The following is a 9897-nucleotide window of genomic DNA, read 5'->3' as shown; positions in this document are numbered from 1 at the left end:
ATCGTTCTTTGATAATAAATCATTTTCCATTAATGGTGACAGAATCATGATTAGCAATAAATACTTCTAAATACGAACGATACAGCTAGCATTTTGATGAAGTCAGGGGCAAATCCAGGCCAAATAATCACTAGGATCTTGTCTGAAAACAGGTGGGATCATTAGAAACTATTAGCATTATATACATTATTTTTCTACTGAAATTCTCAAAAATGTCGCGGTTGGTTGACCTACAACGGTAAGATATAGCTCCACCGCTGGACTAAGAGGTCGTTCAGTAGCACTTCAATACCGATACAACTTCCTATTCTACACATAAAATGGTTCTAGCCCCTTTAACTTGCCAAGAAGTGCTCCTCCTTCGTCCGTTTGGTGTGGCTCCGTTCGAAACATTGTTGAAGTCGATTGTGGAGTTGCACTAAACGAGTTGTAATTGCAAATCAAAATATGATCTAAGACAATCAAGTTCCCCTCTCGCTGTAAAACTACAAACGGTGAGATGTTGATGAGTGCATAAAACCATCGTTGATGAGATTTCTTTTTCGATCATTTCTTTCTCTACTAGACAAGCGTAACAAGCCAAATGCGCGCACCTTACAAAGGTATAATAAGCAAATAAAGAATCTGATCCTACGTATACTAGTATTAATATGAAAATAACACCTCATCTGGTCGTTTTCCGGCCGGTGCCGTCGCACCATCCTTTTTACCAACAGTCTGGCCTGCACGTCGGGCATGTTTGCTTGAACTTATTAGCCGTCTATCAGCTAGAATCTATAGTATTTTTTCTTTCACAACTAAAACAGTTTCAGTCGGCCTGCCGAACAGGCCCAGTTGCCGGTAGAGACCGCAAGGCGTGCAACGGAAGCATGGTTCTGTTGGCAGTCGGTGGGGCAGCTTGGCCCTGCCTGGTCTGTGGGCCCCTACCTCATCCTCACACACCTCCACCCTATTTGTTTGGAATTATTTAGCTTATAAACTATACTTTTTCAAGTTAACAAATAGTATTTTTCTCTCATACTAAATTAATCCACGATAATTTCAGTCATGACCTATCGGCCAAACCATCCAAGCGAACTAAATCAACCAACGATTGTGCCATGCTGGGAAAAAAGGCGTAGGCGTAGGTTGGTTGCGTTCGCACGCACCCCTCCTATTTAACCCGTTCTGGCCTCCTTCCCTCCCCCTCAGGACAGACAGCAAACTCCTCTTCCTCTCCAGTCTCCAACTCCCTCCTCACCCAGATCCAGATCTCGCGGCAAGGCGAGAGGGCGGAGAGACCGCCGGAATCGGATTGGCAAGGACTTCAGGAGGTATGCCTCTCTCCGTCTCTGGTCTCGGATCCTTTCTCTGTCCCGGTAATTCCACGTAGGCAGTAGCCACCCGGTCCCATTCTTGCTATGCGGAAATCCTATCTTTGCTGTGACCGAGCACTCAAATCGAAACCACTCACCCTCTTGCACTGGTTCAGATTTGTTTTCTACGTGCTGTTTAAGGCGCGGGGTCAACTCTGGCACTCTACCACAACGATCAGCGTCTGTTTTTCGATCGTTTAGACTCAGGAGATCGCTTATACTCCTATTCCTTAATGTACTGTAATAGGATCCAGGCCGCGTTCTAGTATTTCTTTAGTCTTTACTTTGTTTTGGTCGCTGGAAAATTTAACGAGGGGGAAATGGTCGTCGTTAGTATGTATTGTCAAATGCCATTGAGCAGGGAAGACTGGTCATACGTTTAGTTTATCACCAAATGTCAGATCTCCACTGGGCATCACCACGTCAAACTACTGCAGTGATCATTGGCGTTGATTACGAGTCTTTACTTAAACACAACTGTGCACTGAAATCATTGGATGGCTTATACGGTCATTTTCTTTTCAAAATATGTTATGTTCTCAGAGTTCCTTACTCAGCTACTGTTTTTGGCTTGCAATTGGTAATCTGAAGTATGTATATGAGCCGGCACGCCCACAAAGATTTGCTAGTGGCAATGTTGGCAGTATCAGTGGCTTGTAGCAACAATTTTATTGACTGATGATCTCTGTTGACAAAAGTCGACCAGATTGGTATGCTTCAGTAGTGTGCATATCAGCTGCTGTTAGATCATGCACATTGTACACCACTTGTCACAGTATTATTATTTTGGTTTTAAGCTCTTGTCATTACTCATTTATTATTTGTCGCTACCGGCTTTTCAGCAAATAAACTGATTCGTGAATGCTAACGGGTAACGGCAACCCCAGAAACTTGTACGGTTAACTGCCGTTATCTGAAATAATTTATTCGACTTAATACTTCTTTTACAGCTCAAAAAGTCCTTTTTTTCTGGAAATATCGGAGAGAGCCGTTAATTTTTGAGTCTTTGTGCATAATATACATCATAGCTGGCATGTTGACGATGATTGCTAGTGGCAATGTTGGCAGTATCGGTGGCGTGTAGCAACAATTTTATTGACTGATCTCTGTTGACAAAAGTCGACCAGATTGGTATGCTTCAGTAGTGTGCATGTCAGCTGCTGTTAGATCGATGCTCATTGTACACCACTTGTCACAGTATTATTATTTTGGTTTTATTATGCTCTTGTCATTACTCATTTATTATTTTTCGCTAGCGGCTTTTCAGCAAATAAACTGATTTGTGAATGCTAATGGGTAACGGCAACTCCAGAAACTTGTACGGTTAACTGCCGAAATATCTGAGAGAGCCATTAATTTTGAGTCTTTGTGCATAATATACATCATAGCAACTATGCTCTTGTTGCAGTGAGCCATGCTTACTAACATAACTAATTGCTGTTATTGTCATATTCCACATGCAGTCACTGAGCAAGATGGTGAAGATATGCTGTCTTGGCGCTGGATATGTCGGTGGCCCAACCATGGCTGTCATTGCACTGAAATGCCCTGCTATTGAAGTTTGTGTCGTCGACATTTCAGTTTCACGCACTGCAGCATGGAACAGCGATCAGCTCCCAATTTATGAGCCAGGCCTTGATGATGTGGTCAAGCAGTGCCGTGGCAGGAACCTATTTTTCAGCAATGACATTGAGAAGCATGTTGCTGAGGCTGATATCATCTTTGTCTCTGTCAACACACCAACCAAGACCCGTGGTCTTGGGGCTGGCAAAGCTGCAGATCTGACCTACTGGGAAAGTGCAGCCCGCATGATAGCAGATGTGGCCAAGTCTGACAAGATTGTTGTTGAGAAGTCCACTGTCCCTGTCAAGACTGCTGAGGCCATTGAGAAGATCTTGACACACAATAGTAAGGGAATCAACTTCCAGATCCTCTCAAACCCAGAGTTCCTTGCAGAGGGCACAGCAATTGAGGACCTTTTCAAGCCTGACCGTGTGCTCATCGGTGGTCGGGAGACTCCAGAAGGCCAGAAGGCTGTTAAGGCTCTGAAGGATGTCTATGCCAATTGGGTCCCTGAGGATCGCATTCTCACAACCAACCTATGGTCAGCTGAGCTGTCCAAGCTTGCAGCAAATGCCTTCTTGGCTCAGAGGATCTCTTCAGTGAATGCGATCTCAGCTCTATGTGAGGCTACTGGTGCCAATGTTTCAGAGGTGGCCTATGCTGTAGGCAAGGACTCGAGGATCGGACCCAGATTCTTGAATGCTAGTGTTGGTTTCGGAGGCTCCTGCTTCCAGAAGGACATCCTCAACCTTGTGTACATCTGCGAGTGCAATGGATTGCCTGAGGTTGCAAACTACTGGAAGCAGGTTATCAAGATTAACGACTACCAGAAGAGCAGATTCGTGAACCGTGTGGTGTCTTCCATGTTCAACACTGTATCTGGAAAGAAGATTGCAGTGCTTGGCTTTGCATTCAAGAAGGACACTGGTGACACGAGGGAGACCGCGGCCATTGATGTCTGCAAGGGCCTTCTTGGAGACAAGGCCAAGATTAGCATCTACGACCCACAGGTGACTGAGGACCAGATCCAGCGTGATCTTGCAATGAACAAGTTCGACTGGGACCACCCAATCCACCTGCAGCCAATGAGCCCAACTGCAGTGAAGCAGGTCTCTGTGACCTGGGATGCCTATGAAGCCACCAAGGGCGCACATGGTATCTGCATCCTGACTGAGTGGGATGAGTTCAAGGCTCTCGACTACAAGAAGATCTATGACAGCATGCAGAAGCCAGCGTTCTTGTTCGATGGCCGCAATGTAATTGATGCTGAGACGATGCGGGAGATTGGCTTCATTGTTTACTCCATAGGGAAGCCCCTTGACCCCTGGCTCAAGGATATGCCTGCTGTGGCTTAAGTGGTAGAAATCCTAGACAAAATGTTGCTGTTTGTTCAAGGACTCCAGTCTGCATCCAGATTCCCTGCCCTTTCATCCCCTATAGTGGGTCATATAGGTCATAGTGAACAGGGTCGTTTGCCCCTTGTGTTTTGACTGTAATGTACTTCAAATGGATGGATTATCTTTTGTTGTCTGGTTACAGATAAATGGATATAATAAATAGCAGGAGTTATCAGATGATCTCTATGCTATTGTATACTAGCGCATATGTGTTTGAAGCTGTTATCATAAAACACAGCAAATCAGCTGTGCAACCCTCAATACCACTGGTAAGCTAAACTGTCTTCTCAATAAGCTATTCGTTGATTCAGATTTGCAGGGAATTACTGAAGAATCCAATTGTTGTATGTTTTGTGCAGAATATTGGTCTCTCGACAAACCAGCAAAAGGAATGTCATGACTCGTGACTAACCAGAATTTGTTATCACTCACAGCAAGGATTAGGGGAAAAAAAATTCTCTGTTGTCTCTGGATGTCATATGTGTATGTGTACGGTGTACCTGAGCCCTGAGATTGGCAGAGGCAAGAAATGCAATATGCATGTCCTTTCAGTTAACAAACAGTAAGACTGTAATCGTGCACCATCTTTTCTTTGCCCTTGCAAAGGACATCAGTACATCACATCATCTTTGTGTTTCAGAAGGCGTACATCGCCACACTATATATGACCGTTACGCATTTGCAGTATGCCATCCACCGTGCACGGTTGGACTCTGCTCTATCGACCACCACTGCCATCGCAGCTCTCCTCGTGCCGATCAGCGCCATGCGGCAGTCATCGTCCGTAGCGTCGTCGGGGGACACGGCGGCGCCGCGCATGTACTTCATCCCGTTCCCAACGCCGGGGCACGCGCTGCCGATGTCCGACCTCGCCCGCCTCTTCGCGTCCCGCGGCGCCGACGCCACGCTCGTCCTCACGCACGCCAACGCCGCAAGGCTTGGTGGCCCCGTCGCCCGCGCGGCTGCCGCGGGCCTCCGCATCCGTATCATCGCGCTCACGCTGCCCGCAGAGGCCGCCGGGCTCACGGGTGGTCACGAAAGCGCCGACGACCTTCCCAACCGCGAGCTCGCCGGGCCTTTCGCGATCGCCGTTGACCTCCTCGCGCCGCTCTTCGCTGATCTCCTGCGCCGCCAGCCTGCCGACGCCGTCGTGTTCGACGGCGTCCTCCCGTGGGCAGCCACTGCCGCCTCGGAGCTCGGCATCCCGCGGTACGCGTTCACCGGCACGGGGTGCTTCGCGCTCTCGGTGCAGCGTGCTCTGCTGCTCCACAGCCCACAAAATGGCGTGGCGTCGGACACCGAGCCGTTCCTAGTGCCGGGCCTGCCCGACGCGGTGCGGCTCACCAGGTCGAGGCTCGCCGAGGCGACGCTCCCGGGCGCGCACTCGCGTGAGTTCTTGAACCGCATGTTCGACGCCGAGCGCGCCACGACCGGGTGGGTCGTCAACTCGTTCGCGGACCTCGAGCAGAGGTACATCGAACACTACGAGAAGGACACGGGGAAGCCGGTGTTCGCCGTCGGGCCGGTCTGCCTCGTCAACGGCGATGGCGACGACACCCTGGAGCGCGGCCGCGGCGGGGAGGCCGAAACGGCCGCCGAGGCCGCGCGCGTGCTGAGGTGGTTGGACACGAAACCAGCCCGGTCGGTGGTCTACGTCTGTTTCGGCAGCCTCACCCGGTTCCCGCGGGAGCAGGTGGCCGAGCTAGGCATGGGCCTCTCCGACTCCGGCGCGAACTTCGTGTGGGTAGTCGGGGACAAGAACGCGCCGCTGCCGCATGCCGGAGATCGACGGCGCGGCGCCGTGCCGCGGGCTGGTGGTCAAGGGGTGGGCCCCGCAGGTGGCGGTGCTGCGGCACGCGGCGGTGGGCGCGTTCGTGACGCACTGCGGGTGGGGCGCGGTGACCGAGGCGGCGGCGGCGGGCGTCCCGGTGCTGGCGTGGCCGGTGTTCGCGGAGCAGTTCTACAACGAGGCGCTGGTGGTGGGGCTCGCGGGCACGGGCGTCTCCATGGGCGCGGAGAGGGGGTACGTGTGGGGAGGCGAGGTGCTGGGCGGGGTGGTGGTGGGCAGGGAGGACAGTGGCGGAGCGGGTGCGCAGCGCGATGGCGGACGAGGCGCTGCGGGGGAGGGCGCGCGAGGTCGGCGAGCGCGCGCGGTGGGCGGTGGAGGCGGGAGGGTCCTCGTACGAGGCCGTGGGCGCGCTGCTGGAGGATGTGCTGCGGCCTCAACGCCTACGCCAGGGCCAGGACGGGGAGACCTGCAGGCGGGATGCCGTGATTTGAATTAAAATGGCTGGGCCTCCGTTGTTGTGTTGGTAATTTGTTTGCTCCCGCGAAATGCAGGATGCAAGCGGGTCCTGAAATGGATTAATGGTGTGTTTGGTTTACGTCCCAAACTCTCCTAACGTCTGACTTGCTGCACTCACTATGGCCAGCGTAAGACTTTTATACGGTTGTTCGTAGTATTCGACGGCCCCTTTGGACGCCTAAATATTTGACGAGCAAAATGCTCACTTGACTTTTGGCACGGCTGTATGTCAGTTGCAGCAAGTTGCGGTCACAGGTCAAACATGACCTAACTATTTGAATGCACAATGACAACTCAGCGTGGGAAGCCACCATACCTCAATTCAAGTCCATCAAACTCCGGGAGTTCAATCAATATTGTCCAAATCACCTTTAACCTTGGAGATAGTGGATTCTCTCAAAAACTCTTTCTCCTTGTCATTCCATTCCAGCAACGACTGTCCTTTCCTTTCTTCTACCTCTAGTCTTCCACCACCTATGACCATGCCAACCAAGCCACACCCCGGTACCCCATCTTGTTGTTCTCCTCTGGTCTACTCACCCTACTGATCATCATTCACCAGCCGCAGGGCCACACCAGCACATGCACAGCAACACCCCTACCACACTGCACACCAACTGTCTCCATAATTTGACCGGCATCCCCTCTAAAGCTCTAAATCCCCAACGGTACCACTCCTTCTGCATTGGAAAAAAACACTCTAATACCCTAAACCTAACCTACCGAAAAGTTTAATCTTATTGGAGATGGAGGAGGGAGGAGGGAGAATTGCACTAGAACTAGAGTCTAGAGAAGAGGGCAAATACTAAGTAAAAAAAATTCACGTTCCTCAGGGGAGCAAAACACATCTCCAAAAGACTTCCTAAAATTTGCTCCCTAAATCATCATTTGGAGTCATTTGAGTAAAAGTCGCTTTCTATATCTTTGTACTTCTGATAGCTTTTCTACATCTTGTGCGTACTCTAAAGAGCTATCTTCGCTCTGAATCTTTGGCTAGCGAGAAATCCGGAATAAAAGAGTCTATGTTTGCTGATTTAATTAAAGAGGTTGTTGGAGGTTATTTTTTCATCAAAATCTCTATTCCTATAAATTGGTAATGATATAAAGAGTCTCTTGGACTTTACTCTGGATATAATCATCAAATCCGTTCGGTAAACGTAAAGTACGTGAGCATCTATATCGGAACTTCGTAGTGAAAATAGAAAAAGATCTTGCGAAATTTCAGCATTCCAAGTTGATGGGCCATCTATGCTACCTAATCAAACGCTCACAAGTCATATGTCCCCTATAAAAAACTGCTCACATGGGTCATACAAATATACAATTGCATTATCCACCGGTTGACATTTGAAAACAAAAAGAGAAACTCAAACACATTACGTGGCATGCCATCGGCTGAACTGCAAGAGCACAAAAGTCAAGCCACCATACATCAACACACTGTGATCTTTCATCTGTCCTTTGCTTTCATTTTTATTTTGGGAGAGTCAAGAGTCCAAAGGCATACCACACTCTGAAGACTGAAACCATATGCATGTTATGATGCACTCATATCCCGGATCTCACATTTACAAACATAGCTAAGGTATGGTGGAATTCGAGATTTCCAGAACAAGATCTCGTACTCCCCTCGTGGATGAGCACATCCAGCTAGCATATCTGAAAATGGTATCTCCGGAACCTCCTCCTGCGACCCTCTCTCGTAAATGTCATAGAGCATACAGTACTTGTCAGGTCTCTCTTGCACTATGCTCCAGGTAACTCGAGGATGATCCCAGCTGATGGGCTTGATATCATCTGGGTACTCACCAAACAAGGAGACATTCTTGTCCATGTACTCCCTTGTTCTCGAACGAGCTCTGCGCCAACTCCGAGCGCTGAAGTTCTCATCTCAGCACGACGGCGCCAACGTTTGCAAACATGAAAGATCCTTGCATCAGGTTCGCCATCTCCATAGCTAGAGATGTCAGCTCTGGGTACTGCCACGGATCATCACTTCCAAACAGGGTTGTCCTGAAGAAGTACCAGTAGGCTTCAATGGGCAAACATTTTAGCCTAAGTACAGGTGTTGTCCCAAGCCTCGCAATCTTCTCTGACCGGATGGTGACGATCATTCTACTTCCCTCCGGCATGCTTCCTTGGGAAGAACAATGCAGGAGCCTGTTCCATGTCTCTTCGTCCACGTCCTCTAAGAGCTCGATGACGATCAGCAGCTTCTTCCCTACGGCTTCCTCGTTCCGGTGCCTGATCACGCAGTTTTCTCTGAAACTGTTCACTGTCTCGTCTTTAAGGTCATTCCGAGTATAGAACAGTATCAAAGAGAAGTGGTCACGCACCCTTTCGTCGCAGCAAACATGCTCCACGAGAGTGCTCTTGCCGATGTGCGCTGGGCCAACGATGGGGAGAACACCCAGTGTTGCTGCACTAGCTGGATGCTCCTCCATCTGCAGCAAGAACTCCATGACTCTCTCTTTCTCCATGTGGCGGCCAAACATGCACCTGTCTATGAACAGATGGGCGCTGTAGGGCTGTCGGTGGAAGGGAGGGTAGCTCACCAGGAACACGACGAACTCCTTCATGTCACCGATCATGGCTCCCAGGCTGCGAACCGCCTGCCGCAGCTCTCTCAAGCGAAGCGCCCTCGTCATCGTCGTCGTCGGAGCTTCTGGATTCCCGGAGGGAACGCGAACGCGTTTCGCCGGGTTGAACCTGGGCAGTGCGAATACGTGGCGGCTCATCAACGCCGCCGCCTCGTCGTCGTCCTTGCGCCCGTCGTCTGCTCCTCTGGGCGTGGCTTGGCACCTGATGGTGTCGAGGACATAGTAGCCCCGGAGCGTCTCGTCCCTCAGGGACTCCAGCTGCCGGAGCATGGCAGGGTTCGTGACGTGCCGCCGCTCGGCCTCCTCCACTATCGTGCCGCTCCTCAGCAGCAGGTGGCACAGCAGCCGCAGCAGGTCCTCCTGCGCAGCCGCCGTCGTCTGCTTCTCGCGCTTCTTGGCGAGCAAGAAGGACACGGACCTACTCACGATGTCGCTCAGCACCGCATTGGAGAGCATCTCCATTGCAGTTTTTGAACACCACGCCATCTGGAGGAGCTAGAGCTAGACTGTGTGCAAGCACTCCGCGCGAGAAAGGAAGGGACGAGCTGAGCAACGTGTTGGATGGTAACAAGCTGCTATTAAATATTGCTGCATGTGTAGACAAACGTTATTTTTAGACCTAACTCTTTTAATCACACTAGTCCACGTTTTTTTTCTCAATCACGTAAAAGAATTAC

At 50.3% G+C, this 9897-nt stretch overlaps 2 protein-coding genes and 1 pseudogene across 2 annotated transcripts; 2 read left to right on the top strand and 1 right to left on the bottom strand.

Annotated features, from left to right (window-relative positions):
* Positions 1-1183: 1183 nt before the first annotated feature.
* LOC136535524 (UDP-glucose 6-dehydrogenase 4-like) lies at positions 1184-4492 on the top strand. Its single transcript, XM_066527793.1, has 2 exons — positions 1184-1313; positions 2819-4492. The coding sequence occupies exon 2, from the start codon at positions 2831-2833 to the stop codon at positions 4271-4273; it is 1443 nt and encodes a 480-aa protein (XP_066383890.1). The 5' UTR covers positions 1184-1313; positions 2819-2830; the 3' UTR covers positions 4274-4492.
* A 589-nt stretch (positions 4493-5081) lies between these two features.
* LOC136540399 (anthocyanin 3'-O-beta-glucosyltransferase-like) lies at positions 5082-6639 on the top strand (annotated as a pseudogene).
* Positions 6640-8506: 1867 nt separating this feature from the next.
* On the bottom strand, positions 8507-9706 carry LOC136537369 (putative disease resistance RPP13-like protein 1). The gene has a single exon (XM_066529360.1). The coding sequence runs from the start codon at positions 9704-9706 to the stop codon at positions 8507-8509; it is 1200 nt and encodes a 399-aa protein (XP_066385457.1).
* Positions 9707-9897: the final 191 nt, after the last annotated feature.

This window comes from Miscanthus floridulus, chromosome 2 (assembly GCF_019320115.1).
Source record: "Miscanthus floridulus cultivar M001 chromosome 2, ASM1932011v1, whole genome shotgun sequence".
Classification (NCBI taxonomy): domain Eukaryota; kingdom Viridiplantae; phylum Streptophyta; class Magnoliopsida; order Poales; family Poaceae; genus Miscanthus; species Miscanthus floridulus.
Note: the sequence above shows the minus strand (reverse complement) of the source record. Positions and strands in the feature narration are given on the sequence as shown.

Coding starts and splice junctions, on each gene's coding strand:
- LOC136535524 (XM_066527793.1), top strand. CDS start 2,831: ATGGTGAAGATATGCTGTCTTGGCGCTGGATATGTCGGTGGCCCAACC.
- LOC136537369 (XM_066529360.1), bottom strand. CDS start 9,706: ATGGCGTGGTGTTCAAAAACTGCAATGGAGATGCTCTCCAATGCGGTG.